General features: G+C 43.4%; 1 protein-coding gene across 11 annotated transcripts in view; it reads left to right on the plus strand.

Moving 5' to 3' along the window:
• Positions 1-16,441, plus strand: part of KALRN (kalirin RhoGEF kinase) — a 780,132-nt gene that overhangs the window by 465,052 nt on the left and 298,639 nt on the right. For 10 of the 11 annotated variants that reach the window (XR_012154196.1, XM_073305138.1, XM_073305143.1 and 7 more), the window contains exon 11: positions 6,466-6,657. Coding sequence is in view for 10 of the 11 variants with exons in the window: in XM_073305138.1 (XP_073161239.1) it covers positions 6,466-6,657 (192 nt within the window). In the remaining variant the exon portion in view is untranslated. Of the gene's footprint in view, positions 1-6,465; positions 6,658-7,188; positions 7,254-16,441 lie in introns of those variants that run through there. The other variant, XM_073305145.1, reaches the window with a different exon arrangement.

The following is a 16,441-nucleotide window of genomic DNA, read 5'->3' on the forward strand; positions in this document are numbered from 1 at the left end:
ACTCTTCTTCAAATACTTAACTAGCCCAACACTGGTGTTGGGGGAAGGGGGGGGGGGTGTCAGTTAATGTTTCTTTCAATGTTTCACCTTTTTTTTTTTTTAGTGAAAATGTCTTCTCTCTGATCTGCTGGAAAGTCTCAGTTTGAATATTCTGTATTCATTAGAATGATGTCTCTATGCATGCAAAGTGAGAGAGGCAGCAGAATCTCAGAGCTGAGCTCCACCATGCAGATCAGAGAGGAAAAACTGAGTCCTGAGATTTTGACTTTTATTTATGTTTAAATGAATGCACAAGGAGGTGTACAATGTACTGGCAGGCTATGAAATGTCAGTCCACTTTTTTCATAAGCAGCCTTTATTTATCTCCTATAGTTTATGGAATCCTTAATAACTGATGAAACAAATAGTAGAATGAATGTTGATATCTGACCCCAAAGCAATATCAGCTAACAAACATTTCTGATTATGAATGGAGGGATGGATTTTTTAGCTGCAGTCTTTTCCATAATCTTATTTGATATTTCTTGCAAGCAGAAAATAAAAATAAAACTCTGATAGTTCTTTCTGAAATGAATTCAAAAAGCACAAATTAGATAGGTTTCCATTCTGAAGCCTGAAGTATTTTTCATTTTCTTGTGATTGCAAATTTCATGAGTTTCAGCAGGTGGTTATACAAAGATTACTACAGAAAGGTTATTAAGAGATTTGAGATGAAAATTGGTTTTGTGCTTGAAATGGCACCTAAGCACTACATACTACCATTTAGCAGGTCAGTGGGATAGAATTTCAAGGATTTCTACATTACAGTCTGCTCTTTTGGGGGTTCATGCGTTGTTGGGGGGAAGAATCTTATATCAAAAAGAAAAACCTTCAAGGGTCAAATAAAAAATAATCCAGCAGAAGATTATTAACCAATGAAATTGTTACTGTTGTTATTTAGCTGGCAATTGTCTCCCCCCAGAGCCACATATGAAAGGGACTTTCTGCATATGGATCTACAATGTAAAAAAGGGATTAGCTGCCTCTGTAGCATTGTTACTCCACACCTGAACATAGCCATTATATGAACAACATACCCTCATATCTCAATGTCTCTACTTTGACCCGTTAACCTTTTACCCCCAATCGGGGATATTGCACATTATGTATTCCTTACGCCATCCGATCCTAAACTGAATTTTGCACCCCTTGATAATCTGTACCTTATTCCCTGATAACCAGAAACTTCTACACTTAAACTGTGTACCATTTTTTTCTTTATTTTAACATCATCTTAATAAAATTGTTTTCCAGTCCGCTAAGGACTCCTTAGAGAACCTTCTGCAGGTTTGGGGAGCCATACGGAGGCAGCAGCAGGGAGAAGGCTGTACATTGTCTCCTCTTTGCCAGCAACAGTAATTTCACCCACAGGCTGCATTAACTCTTGTATGGTTTCCCATCTCTGCTCTTTAACTCCACTTTAAGGGAGGATTATGGATATGGGTGTACTGGCTAACAAGGCAAGTCCTGGTAGCACGACTTCGGTGGAGTCACTCTACCTGGAAGCAAAGAGGGGAAACAGGGAATCTTGGAGCTTCTGCAGTGACCCAGATCCTAGGTTTCTTATTAATCCTTCAAGATGAGCATGGTTATTGGGCAACCTGGTGGGTTTTGGACCTCCTTTTTTAACTTGGCGGTGAGGGAGCAGGGAGAGGTGTTCAAGAAAAGCTCCCTAAGGGGCACCTCATATATATTTTTTATCCTCCCCAAAGTCCCTCCTTTGGGTTTTCCCTATGTGAAGGGTGATCTGGTACGTTATTATTTATACAGAACCAAAAGAGCAGGAGGAGCGTTAAACAAATAAGACACGGTCTCTGCCCTGAAGAACTTACAGCAGAGGTAATAAATAGGCAGAACATGGGCCAAATCTGAACCCCCAGCTGCTTTTGAATCAACCCTGAAATCTTTTTATTTATTTACTTCTTATCATTATTGTTGCTTTATTATTATTATTATTATTTATTATTATTTTCTCTAGAGTCTGGAACTTGACAATACCTTGACCAAGAAATTTGGACCTTGACAAAAAATAATTGACTACTGCTGTCTTACAGTCTAAACAGAGAAGGAATTGATGAGGGATATGGAATGGCACGTGAAAACATGTGAAACAGCAATGAAATACCAATTTCGAACACAGCGTGTTAGCTTCACCTTAGATGGATTTTTGATTAGCCCCCATCAGCTGGTGGGATGGGGAGAGCTAATGTTCTGGGAAAAGTGTGTTAAAGATTGATCTACAATGAAACACTTGAGTACACGTCACAAAATGCAGGCATGTTTTATAAGTAAATGGGGAAAAAAGACTCTGTGCTTGCTTATTAGATCATTGTTGTATTTATATTCTTTTATGTCAAGGAATGCCAGTTCTTTTGTGTGTACATCAAGGTCTGGAGTTCAAGTTTAGTTTAGGTAAGCAACTAACCTTTGAGAGTTATCTGGAATTTACATGAACCACTAGGGCTGCAAAGCTGAGCTGGAAATCTCTAAAGAACAGGCTTTGTGATTCCAGTGGGGCAGGAAATGCCCAAGAACAGCTTCTCCTCTGGAACTTTGCACCTGCTCCAAGCCCTGGCTGGGGTCTGGAAGGACAGAGATGCGTTAAAAAGGAGTGGGGGAATCTCTAGAACTCAAGAAATATTTTATCCAGGCTTGTTCACTCATGCGTATATAAGTGGTACACAGCTGCACTGGTTATTTTTTAAAAAATTAGCATTGCCCTACGTTGTCCAGAATCTAAACATCAATTCACCAAGGGCAAGTGATGCCTGACCAACCTGATCGCCGGTTATGATGAGAGAACTGGCTCTGTGCATATGGGGAAAGTGGTGGACATGGTATACCTTGACTTTAGCAAAGCTTTTGATACAATCTCCCACAGTATTCTTGCCCTCAAGTTAAAAAAGTATGGATTGGATGAATGGACTATAAGGTAGATAGAAAACTGGCTAGATCGCTGGGCTCATTGGGTAGTGGTCCATGGCTATTATGTTTAGTTGGCAGCCAGTATCAAGCAGAGTGCCCCAGGGGTCGGTCCTGGGGCCGGTTTTGTTCACCATCTTCATTAATGATCTGGATGATGGGATGGATTGCACCCTCAGCAAATTCGCTAATGACACTAACATGGAGGGAGAGGTAGATATGCTGGAGGGTAGTGATAGGGTCCAGAGTGACCTAGATAAATTGGAGGATTGGGCCAAAAGAAATCTGATGAGGTTCAACAAGGACAAGTGCAGAGTCCTACACTTAGGACAGAATAATCCCATGCACTGCTACAGACTGGGGACCGACTGGTTAAGCGGCAGTTCTGCACAAAAGGACCTGGGATTACAGAAGACAAGAAGCTGGATATGAGTCAACAATGTGCCCTTGATGCAAAGAAGGCTGACGGCATATTGGGCTGCATTAGTAGGAGCATTGCCAGCAGACCGGGGGAAGTGATTATTCCCCTTGATTCAGCACTGGTGAGGCCACATCTGGAGTACTGTGTCCAGTTTTGGGCCTCCCTCTACAGAAAGGATATGGACAAATTGGAGAGAGTTCAGCAAAGGGCAACAAAAATGATTAGGGGGCTTGGGCACATGACTTATGAGGACAGACTGAGGGAACTGGGTTTATTTAGTCTGCAGAAGAGAAGAGTGAGGGGGGATTTAATAGCAGCCTTCAACTACGTGAAGGGGGGTTCCAAAGAGGATGGAGCTAGGCTGTTCTCAGTGGTGGCAGATGATAGAATAAGGAACAATGGTCTCAAGTTGCAGTTGGGGAGGGCTAGGTTAGATATTAGGAAAAACTATTTCACTAGGAGGGTGGTGAAGCACTGGAATGGGTTACCTCGGAAGGTGGTGGAATCTCCATCCTTAGAGGTTTTTAAGGCCCGGCTTGACAAAGCCCTGGCTGGGATGATTTAGTTGGGGATTGGTTCTGCTTTGAGCAGGGGGTTGGACTAGATGACCTCCTGAGGTCTCTTCCAGTCCTAATCTTCTGTGATTCTGTGCCTATGGCATTGTGCTACTGCATAAGAACCTGAAAGCGAAAGGAATTTACTATTAGAAGCAAAACTATTATACTGCTTTATTGTCCAAAAGGAGAAATGCAAAAAAGGTTATATTTATACCCAATCAGCAGAAATAGGGAAAATTAACAGTGAATTACATATCCCATATTCATTCTACTTCAATAATCTAAGATTTTTTTTTGTAGTGTAGGTAAGGGATTTTTTCCTAAATATACGGGGACAGCTTTTGAGACTGTTACCTACTTTTTACTTAGTTTTTACTCTGGTGACTTCTATTGACTCAATCAGCATATCCTCTGTGTGAGGACTTCGGGATTTGATTCATGGCTTTTAGACTGACATTGTTCCTTAAATGCTCAGGGGGATGCATATGTCCACACTTTTCAATAAGTTAATGTATATCTCGGCTGAGAAAGATCTCTGCATGGGATTTTCAGAAGCCCTTAGTGCTGGCATAACTCTGCTTCTATTGAAATGAATGGTAAAGCTCCCTTTGACTTCAATGGGAGTAGAGTGAGGCCAGTGCTGAGCGCTTTTGAAAATCCCGTCTCCTGATTGGAAACTCCTTTGGGCTGATATGTTATCTCCTTATTTGATTGTAAATTGCCTAGCACTCTTTTTTTTATTCATAGATATTAAGGTCAGAAGGGACAATTATGATCATCTAGTCTGACCTCCTGCACAATGCAGGCCACAGAATCTCACCCACCCACTCCTGCGATAAACATCTCACCTATGTCTGAGCTATTGAAGTCCTCAAATCATGGTTTAAAGACTTGAAGGAGCAGAGAATCCTCCAGCAAGTGACCCGTGCCCCATGCTACAGAGGAAGGCGAAAAACCTCCAGGGCCTCTTCCAATCTGCCCTGGAGGAAAATTCCTTCCTGACCCCAAATATGGCGATCAGCTGAACCCTGAGCATATGGGCAAGATTCACCAGCCAGATACCCAGGAAAGAATTCTCTGTAGTAACTCAGATCCCACCCCATCTAACATCCCATCATAGGCCACTGGACCTATTTACCATGTATATTTAAAGATCAATTAATTGCCAGAATCATGTTATCCCATCATACCATCTCCTTCATAAACTTATCGAGTTTAATCTTAAAGCCAGATAGGTCTTTTGCCCCCACTGCTTCCCTTGGAAGGCTATTCCAAAACTTCACTGCTCTGATGGTTAGAAACCTTCGTCTAATTTCAAGTCTAAACTTCGTGATGACCAGTTTATATCCATTTGTTCTTGTGTCCACATTGGTACTGAGCTTTGGTCACTATGGGTTATTGACTTCAGTGGGACTACTTGGGGAAAGTAAGTGCCCATCACTGTGAGCACTGGTTGCACAATCTAGACCTACACAAATAATAATCTTAACAATAAATAATCCATCAAACTGACTGTATAACTATCTATTTTGGAATTAATGGTCTGTGCTGTCTATACACCATTTCTATTTCATGGGACATACTCTTTGTATATTAGTATAGCAGAGTTTTCCACAGATGGAATGGAAAGGAGGAGAGGAAGCATGGCCCAATGATTAGGGTACTAGATTATGACTTGGGAGACCTGGGTTCAATGCGTGCTCTGCTACAGATTTCCTTGGACAAGTCACTTTGTCACTGTGTGCCTCTGTTTCCCATCTGTAAAATGGGGATAATAGCACTTCCTTGCCTCACAGGGGTGTTGTGAGGATAAATACATTAAATAATTGTGAGCTGCATAGCTACTATAGTGATAAGGGCCAGGTAAGTACCTCAGACATACTGGAAATGATGTCATTCATAAGCATTTCACATTGTTTGATTAGCCAGCCCACAGTAGCAGTGATTGTCTCCTTCTTATAAATCAAGTGTTCAACAGATAAGAGATAACATAGAAGCAACTTGAAGACAAAATCTCACACTTGGATTTCTCCCAACTTACCACACAAAAGCCACCGAAATTCATACATTTCTTGTGGATGAGATATTTCGGGCTAATATGATTACATGCTGCAATATGATCGCCATTAGGAGCCCTTCCTAACCAGTGTGCTGCCAAGTGTCACGTGAGACAACTTCTGCCTCTGAAGTGGTTAACTCCAGTTGCTTCATTACTGTATCTTTGAGAAATTCCAGAATTCTGGAAAAAACAAGTACACAGTGATACTTATCTGTCAGGCTAGCTAGCGCTGTAGTGGTGTGCGTTTCAAACAAGAAATTATTTCATGCCTATTCAGGGATTAGTCTATGTGGGTTAATACTTGCTCCTCTCACAGATGGCAGCACCAATAGGAATTATTACCATTGTTTTACAACTCTGATTATCACTCGCTTTCATGCCTTTGAAACTGCAAGCAGCTTGTTTCAGTAGTTTATTTGCCACAGTTATATTACTCATACTCTGTTCCTTGCTTTCTTTTCTGGTAGAATACATACACAAATGCAGACAAGCTTTTAGAGGCTGCAGAGCAGTTGGCTCAGACTGGGGAATGTGATCCTGAAGAGATCTACAAAGCAGCCCGGCATCTGGAAGTGCGGATTCAGGACTTTGTCCGGAGAGTGGAACAGAGGAAACTTCTCTTGGACATGTCTGTCTCCTTCCACACTCACACCAAAGAGGTAAGATGCACGTGATAGAGTTTCTCTATATTGCAGAATGATGCAACAGACTGACTCAATGTACAAAGTGAAAACTCAGAGGACACAAACAGGATGCATTTATTGCACAGGGCGCATGCCAAATTCCTGCCTTATTTGATTTGGATGCTTGGGACCTAACTGCAGTAAAGAGGAGAAATGTGCTTAAGACATTTTTATGCATGATATGGAACAATAGCATAGTGAGACATTATAGCAAAAACAGACCAAACAGTGGTTAATTCACAATTAAAAGGTGACACTGTAAAATAAATGGCCAGTCATATACGTTTGAGGTCTAAGAACATCAATTAGGATAAACTCATTAGACGTAAACATGTCTGCAGTGCAATTTGTACTCCTTGAGGAATTCTGTTTTAATGTAGCATTAATTAATGTAACCACTGTTACTGTTTCTAGAAAAAATAACATAGCCATTATTAGTAAGTGTGTCTAGAAAAATTAAACTGGTTAATGAAGCTGATTTTTGTTTTCCAAATTAACCATAGGGCCTCACAAGCATGCGTACACATGAGGTTTTGATGACTAAGAGAAAACCTGAATACATGCTGTTCAGTGTAAGTGAAAAACATTCAAAGATAAGGCTGTCTCGACTGAGATACAGTGGACAAGACATCAAATAGGAGGCCCCTGGGGACGTAATTAAAGCATACCTCACATTTTTCTGTAGACCAAAGGCCATTCAGCAATGAGTGACTTTTAAAGATAGGCTTTCTTCTGAGGGAGATGGAATTAGTCAGAACCATTGTTTTCATGCACTGTAGCATCAGTATGCAACAGCATACTTGATCCATAGAGATGCTCTTATTAGCTGAAGGCTTTGCCTGTATTAGTTGAATTGCATACTACAAACAAGTCCTCTATAATAGGCTTCAGCAAAGTGGGGGGACGTCCATAAACAAAAGTCTTATGATGACAGAGGTAGCCTCCGAGAAAGTATTAATGATTTGCAGTATATGTCTCACTTTTGTTAAGCCTTGGAGATACAGTAATGAACTTTCAGCTGTTGGAAGAGTAGGGTGCGCAAAGTTGCACATACAGGTCCTGATTCTGCAGGGTACTTAAAAAAAAGTCTAAATCTAAGCACATGGTAAGTCCTTTTAACATCAGTATTTATGTGCTTCAGGTTAAGCGTGTGCTTAAGTGCCTTGCTGAATTGGGGCCATAATTCTCAGACCAAGTTATTGCTCTGGTGTCCAATATAGAGTCAGATTCTCATCTCAGTTACACTGGTGTACATCATGTGTAACTTCATTGGTTATGTCTGCACTAGAAATTATTTATAAAAAATTCCTATTGTTGCTAGCACTGGTTCAGCTCCACAGATGGTAGCTTGCAATGCTAGTGTAGAGAGGGCTTCAAGAAGCCATTGGCATTTTAAGCCAGGGGTTCTCAACCTTTTTCTTGCTGAGGCGCCCCTCAACATGCCATAAAAACACCAGAGCCCGCGGGGGCAGGAGACGGGAATTCGGGGTTCTGGGCCGGGGAGGACTCTTGGGCATGGGCATAGTTTTACTTCTATTTGGGGGCAGGGCAAGAGCTGGCAGGGCTTGAGCCAGCCCAGCACCGCACAGCAGGGTCCAGGGAGGGAGCCCCACCGCCACCCCTGACTCACTCCGGAGGCCACCCAGCCTGTCTGGGCTGTGGGGAGAATGCAACGAAAAATTATAACTCGAAGGGGGAACTCAGTTCAAACAGTTTGAAAACTGCTCAAGGTGCAGGGAGGGGACAGCTAGGGGCTGTGTGTGTGCAGGGGGGTAGCTCAGGGTGCAAGGAGGTGGGTAGCAGGGCTGTGTGCGGGCAAGGGGTAGCGCCGGGTGCAGGGAAGGGGGTAGCTCAGGGTGCAGGCAGGGGTGTCTCCCAGCTTCGGGGTGGGTGCTGGGGCTCCTGGCTTTGCCAGTTTCAGCCCCATGCTGCTCCTGGCTTCAGAGGCTTGAGGGGGTGCTGGCATCAATCAGCCCCATGCTGCTCCCAGCTTGGGTGGGGAACCCAACAGCTTCAGCCCTGCACCGCTCCCAGCTTGGGGAAGGGGGTGCCGGCTTCAGCCCCATGCTGCTCCCAGCTTGGAGAGGGGGCCGCCGGCTTCTGCCCCGCGTCGCTCCTGGCTGGGGCGGGGGGCCATCAGCTTCAGCACCATGCTGCTCCCAGGTTGCGGAGGGGCCGCCGGCTTCTGCCCCACCTCGCTCCTGGCTGGGGTGGGGGGCCATCGGCTTCAGCACCATGCTGTTCCCAGGTTGGGGTGGGGGGGACCACCGGCTTCAGCCCCGCTGTATTTGAGATCAGCATCTGGTCCATAATTTAAGGTAGCAGTGGGTGAAATCTGAACTAGCTGTTTGAGATCCATAACTAGCCCAGAATCTCTGTCAGAGTGAAATTCACCCATGATGCAGAGAGGATGGTGCTAGGACCTCTGTATCGCATAAACTCCACCTGGCTTCTGTGCAGGGGGACATGAGTGGAGTGCAGCATGTGCACTATTCACAGCACACGTGGGGTTTGCAAACCCATGTGGAACTGATTCAAAGGCTTCAGTGACAGCAGACTGGGGAAGGAGCCACAGATCCATGTTTATGGGAATCCAGTGGCTTTGATAGCCTTTGCAATTGATGCAGAGCCACGGCAGCTGCTATTGCAGTTCATAGCAGCCACAAGGAGTTGGGAGATGCACAGTAGCTCTGCTACACAGGGGAAGCTTTCACTTCTCCAGCCCCTTGACACTTTACTCATGTGAATCCAAAGAGTTTGGCTATATGTGGGTGGACTGAATTTCATCCCCTGTTGTTACCTGTATCATTCCTCTAGCATGTTTCCATATCTTAGATTAGAAGCACTGGCATTAATCACATGGCCCCAACAGCATGCTTATTGCCAAGAGAGTTTAGTGAGGAAATTGCTGAGGTTTCAGTGTTCATCTGCCAGATACAGCAAACACCGAAGAGACAATGAAGTAAATTAAGAGTGCCAGAAGTGAGCTTGTGCGAAGGGCAAAATGTTAAACCAGTAGAGTCTAGGCACATGTTTGGGTCTGGAGCTGCCTTTTTATAGTATAAATAGGTTGACCTAAGTGAAAATGACGCATGGCTTGGCTTTGTTTGGACCTTGAATTTTATTGAAAAGTGGAGAATTAACCAACATAAATGTTTTTCAGTATGGCTGTAAAATAGATGGTTGAACTCTTTAAAAGTGAAGAAATTATACTCCTTTGCCATCTTTCCCTATGGTAGTGTTCAAATTCTTTGCCCATTTCTGTGTTAGCTGACTTCCTTCACAGGAAAATAGAGATTTATTGGTCTCTAACTGAAATCCAGTCCACAATCGCTTTGTGAATACCCCAGGTCACACAGATCAGTCTGGAACCAAATCCAGAAGCCTCATGCTCTAACCCCTGAGCTAATATCCATCCCAAACTAGACCCGTAAGCCTCTATTTATTTTTGACACTTTTTCAGAATTGGTCCACACGTGGCATATTTCTGTGTATTAGCTGGGCTCCCAATCCAGCTAAGCTGTAATCATTAGGGTCCAATTCTAAAGCCTTCACTCAGTTTTATCAGGCAAAACTCTCTATTGATTTTAACTGAGTTAGGGAAGAAGTTCAGACACATGTTAGGGGGCTTATTCCTTCACCCACTTACTTCCCTGGTCCTTCTCGCATGAACAGAGAGCAACAATACCCGAAGTCCAAAGGTGCAAACAATTCGATGTTTATTGGGGTGAACTTCCAGCAAGCATGATTCCAGTTTCCTTCCTTAGTATCCTCCTTCCCAGCTCTGACACCACAAAGCCTTACACCTGTGTCCCTGTTCCCATTCCTGCCCTTAGCCAAACATGATTCCAACTTCCTTACTCCCATTCCCTGTTCCCATTTCCCCCTTTAGCAAAACATGATTCCAATTTTCTTACCCCCATTCCCTGTTCCCATCTCCCCATTTAGCAAAACATGATTCCAATTTTCTTACCCCCATTCCCTGTTCCCATCTCCCTCTTTAGCAAAACATGATTCCAATTTTCTTACCCCCATTCCCTGTTCCCATCTCACACACCCACATGCCCACCCCCACCCACACCCCGTCACTTCCTCATTGACTACAGATTATATAGTAAAACTTGAGTTCTGCTTAGCTATACCTTAACCAATCATTTTCCTGAAATTTAACTAACCAATCCTAACATATTGTAACATGATTATGTAACCAATTATATCCCACCACCTCAATTAGTTTACACCCAGCAAAATTAATTATACAGCAGACAGGAACAATCACAGAACCAGACAGAGATTATACAGACAAACAGCAGCAAAGTGGGAACTATAATGACAAAACAATACAGAAAGAAAAGGAGGACTTGTGGCACCTTAGAGACTAACCAATTTATTTGAGCATGAGCTTTCGTGAGCTACAGCTCACTTCATCAGATGTTTACCGTGGAAACTGCAGCAGACTTTATATACACACAGAAATCATGAAACAATACCTCCTCCCACCCCACTGTCCTGCTGGTAATAGCTTATCTAAAGTGATCAACAGGTGGGCCATTTCCAGCACAAATCCAGGTTTTCTCACCCTCCACCCCCCCACACAAATTCACTCTCCTGCTGGTGCTAGCCCATCCAAAGTGACAACTCTTTACATAATCAAGTCGGGCTATTTCCTGCATAGATCAAGGTTTTCTCACATCCCCCCCACCCCCATACACACACAAACTCACTCTCCTGCTGGTAATAGCTCATCTAAACTGACCATTCTCCAGGTTTAAATCCAAGTTAAACCAGAACATCTGGGGGGGGGGGGGTAGGAAAAAACAAGAGGAAACAGGCTACCTTGCATAATGACTTAGCCACTCCCAGAGGAGTGGCTAAGTCATTATGCAAGGTAGCCTGTTTCCTCTTGTTTTTTCCTACCCCCCCCCCCCCCCAGATGTTCTGGTTTAACTTGGATTTAAACCTGGAGAATGGTCAGTTTAGATGAGCTATTACCAGCAGGAGAGTGAGTTTGTGTGTGTATGGGGGTGGGGGGGATGTGAGAAAACCTTGATCTATGCAGGAAATAGCCCGACTTGATTATGTAAAGAGTTGTCACTTTGGATGGGCTAGCACCAGCAGGAGAGTGAATTTGTGTGGGGGGGTGGAGGGTGAGAAAACCTGGATTTGTGCTGGAAATGGCCCACCTGTTGATCACTTTAGATAAGCTATTACCAGCAGGACAGTGGGGTGGGAGGAGGTATTGTTTCATGATTTCTGTGTGTATATAAAGTCTGCTGCAGTTTCCACGGTAAACATCTGATGAAGTGAGCTGTAGCTCACGAAAGCTCATGCTCAAATAAATTGGTTAGTCTCTAAGGTGCCACAAGTCCTCCTTTTCTTTTTGCGAATACAGACTAACACGGCTGTTCCTCTGAAAACAATACAGAAGTGAGGATTTCACATCCCAGCTATTGATAAGTGAGTTCTTGCCAGACAGGATGCTATCAAACTAAGTTTCCTTTTACATTTTCTAGGCACTTCCCTTTCTCTGGAGGTGATAGGAATACAATCCTGTCCTGATAGTGCCTAACAGCCCAATAGCACCTTATTTCAATGTGACTAGTTTGGAATGTGAGGATGTGACTGTTCGCTTCCCAGCTTATGGCTGCCTCTGCTGCTTAGCCAAAGGCCTTAGCCTAAGAACAGGGCCTCAGACTGTCACAGTAAGAGAAGGCCCTTACACCAGCAGACAGTGATTTTGATTCTTTCTTTTATACCTCTATCACTAGCCAAGTGATAAGAATACACCTAAATTCTTAGAGTACAGGCCTTTGCAGACAGGCCTGAATATCTATATCCTAACAACACATATCTCAAGGCAGAAAATCTTTTAGTGACAGCAGTAACATGTCGACACCTGAGTTCTATTGCTGCTCTTTTCTAGGAAGTATTCCAGTTACAATGCCAACATACCCCTCTAGGATTAACTGCAGATCAGTTGTTTGCATTGCAGTGCCTTGTATTGTTTTGTACTGTGCCCATTCACACCTTTAGCCTGTAGGCTCCTCAGGGCAGGGATTATGCTGTTTGTCTGACACATTAAACACATGTATGCAGTGTAGCTGTAGCTGTGTTGGTCCCAGGATATTAGAGAGACAAGGGGGGCAAAGTAATATCTTTCTCACTTCTGTTGGTGAGAAAGACAAGCTTTTGAGCTACACAGAGCTCTTCTTCAGGTCTTCACAGCTAAATGCAAAGTGGAACTGATTCCTTAGCATTAGTAGTTAGCAAATATACTAAGGGCCCATTTAAGGTGTTGTGGCACGTTAGCACATCTGAAGTCATAGGGCTAAAAGAGGGATTAGTGGGTTACAGATTGTTGTAATAAGCCATAAATCCAGTGTCTCTGTTCAGTCTATGATTTTCAGTATCTAGCAGAGTTATGAATTTAAGCTCTCAGGCTCATCTTTTGAAAGTGTTGTGCAGGTTTCCTTTGAGGATGAGGACTGATAGGTCAGACATGGAGTGATCACTTTGTGAAAAGTGTTCACCCACAGGTGACTGGATATTTTTCTCTTTTATCATTTTCCTGTGTGAGTTCATTTGAGAACGCAGTGGTTTCACCCAGATAGTTGCTATTGGGGTATATAGTGCACTGGGTAAGGTATGCCACATGTTGTGATAGACATGTGTAGGATCCGTGGCTCTTGAAAGGCATGTTGTGGAGGGTGTTGATCATTGTAGAAGTGGAAATATGTGTGCAGGTTTTGCATCTGTTGTTCTGGCAGTGTTTGCATTGGTGCATTCTAGTCTTTGGGAAGCTTGCTTCTGATGATGAGTTTGGAGAGTTGGGAGGTTGTTTGAAAGCCAGAAGTGAGGGTTCAGGAAAGATTTCCTTCACGATGGGGTCCCCATCAAGTATGGGTTCTAGTTGTTTGATGATATCCCATATGGGTTCTACTGTGGGGTGGTATACCTCATCCAGTGCTCTAAATGCCCCAGTAACAACTATGTGGGTGAAACCAGACAATCAGCATGCTCTTGAATGAACTCCCACAGGAAAAAGACTGAAGACAAAAACACCATATCACCTGTGGGTGAACACTTCACAAAGTGATCACGCCACATCTGACCTATCAGCCAGACACACAGATACCAAAGAATATGCTCTGAGGAGAAAGTCTGTGATACACACTTAAAACCACCTTCACCAAACAAGGACACTCCATCAGAGAAGTAGATCACATCTTGTAATGGGCCACCTGCATACCTTGAGATAGCCTGCTTCAGTACAGAAATATAACCACCTCTGACTGCACACCTCTTGTGGTCACCTACCACCCCCACACTGGTAGTGTTTTCTTAGCAATAATGCAGGAAGCTTTGGTTTAGACCTAGTTTTCATCTAAGTTTCTCAAATTCTCATTTTTTGATAATGGATCTATTGAAACAGCTGTTTAAAGAGAGTTCAGTAGTGGGAAGTCAGTCTTGCTGACACAGTCTTTGTGGAAGTATTCCGACTGTCGTCTTGTGATTAACTCGTGTCTTTGGTAGTCTCTCTAACATGTATATGATTAATTCTAGAACCATATGACTGACTGCATTTATCATGCATCAGTGACCACTTCACGTGCACCCTGCCCATTAATCCATCTCTGTCTGGGACTACGTCTAAGATTCCCAACATCTGAGCAGCTTCAAACAACTCCCATTTCAGAAGTAAATCAATCAATCCATCAACTTGCCAGAAAAATCCTTCCTTCCCTGTTCTTCCCCCAGTTCCCTACCTGATAGGGTTGCCAGGTGCCTAGTTTTCGACCAGAAAGTCCGGTCAAAAAGGGGACCTGGCAGTGTCCAGTCAGATGTACTGACCAGACACCAAAAGGCTGGTTACCACGGGGCAGGGTGAGGTGCTGAGTCATTAACTCACGCCAGCCCCGCTCAGCTAGGGTTGTCTCCTACCAGCAGGCAGGCTCCTTGTCAGGCTGCAGCAAGGAGCCTGGACGTGGGGGAGGGAGCCTGGCAGGGAGGGAGATGGAGACAATCCCGTGAGCGATGGGGTGGGAGAGGAGTGAGCAATGGGATCAGGTCCTCAGGGGAGGGGGCGGAGAAGGGGCAGGGCCTCAGGGGTCTGGTTACCAGCAATTACAAAGGTGGAAACCCTACTGCCTGGATTGCACTGGCAGAAGACACAGGACAATATTTAGCCCTGAATCAGTGACTATTTTAAGGACAGATATCTTATGACCTATCAAGGCTAGAAGTCGCTTTTTTACATCATTGGAAAGGGGAGACTCCAAGCACTGCTTCTTGCACATGGTCTCCTATGAGGCCTGGACTCATTATACTAAGGATGCTTTCTTTACTGATGAAGGGGTATGAAAAATAGTACCAATAAAACATTTTAAAAACTCTCAAAATCATTGCTAAGACTACATGGCATATACTGAAAATACGATTTTCTGGTGCAGTATAAATGTTTCAGTGCCATGAATTTAGGATGAACTACACAAGTCACTCCCACTTGATCATTCATAAGTACTGTAGCTACCGTATCTTATCCTATTTCCAGGCACATAAAAACTTTATACTGTGTGCCTCGCTATTGTAATACATTAAATATCATTTAAGATCATCATACATATCTTTCAAAGCCTGCTAGGCCAAAGACTACTAGACATTCTTTATCCCAAGACCTGAAAGTGCTCTCTTGGGGATCAAATCCAATAACCCATATGCCAGGGCAGAATTAGAAACGATTGCCAGTGAGCTTTCAGCATAGAAGAATTCTGCAGACTTGTACATGAGTCATTTCCCCAAGCTTTGACGGTGTCTTAGTGTAGGTTTTTGTGTCAAGTCTGTCTGTAGGTTTCACCATCACTTGCTATGAATTCCAACTTTCATGATCGTACTGTAAGGCTGTGATATTTGGTATTTTTCATAAAGCTCCAGCTCCTGGACTCAAGTGATTTCAATAGAATCTCAGCTTTCATTTAAAAAATAAGTAAGTTTCTAGACTTCATGCTTTTGGAGAAAAGGTTGCAAATGCAACCCAAGGGCACCCTAAAGACTCAAAAACCAGAAGGCAAATAAAAAGAAAATAAAATTTTAGTATTTTTAAATCAAATTATTTTAAAGGTAATTGCATGATTTTAAGGCCAGACTCAAGCTTTTAGAATCCTTGGGGTTGGCAATATCCTGTATCAGAAATGTAAAGATAAAGGGGCACTGTCAACAGCTCTGTATAATTAGTAACTTTTTTAATGGTCTTGTATAATTAAATACCAATTTAGCAACTTATAAATGCTATGTCTTTCTCTACTGATTTTGTTTTCTGTTTAGCACACATGATGTTTTCTCCCCTTGTTTAGACCTGCAGGAACTCATGTGGCAATGTGCCAGCAGCATTTATGTCTTCAGCCTGAATAAAGACAAGCCTGAGAACAGTTTTTGTTCATTAATTGCTGAAGTTAAGCAGTAAGGGGTGGACACAGGCACACACTTGACTACATTCTTGGCTTCATGGGCGGGGCTTAAACGGCATATCTAAAGTGCATCTGGGGGCAAACCACCTGGCCTGGGTCCACAGACTTATGGTAGTGGGGCTTGTGCTGGCAGTCTAAAAATAACTGTGTTGATGTTACAGCTTGGGTTGGAGCCTAGGCTCTGAAGCCTGGGGGACAGGGGATGGTCTTAACAGCCCAAGCTCCAGTCTAAACTGCAACGTTGAAGCACTGACTACACGCCTGTTTTGAGAGAACTAGCACAAGTCCTACCAGAA

This window comes from Lepidochelys kempii, chromosome 11 (assembly GCF_965140265.1).
Source record: "Lepidochelys kempii isolate rLepKem1 chromosome 11, rLepKem1.hap2, whole genome shotgun sequence".
NCBI classification, from domain to species: domain Eukaryota; kingdom Metazoa; phylum Chordata; order Testudines; family Cheloniidae; genus Lepidochelys; species Lepidochelys kempii.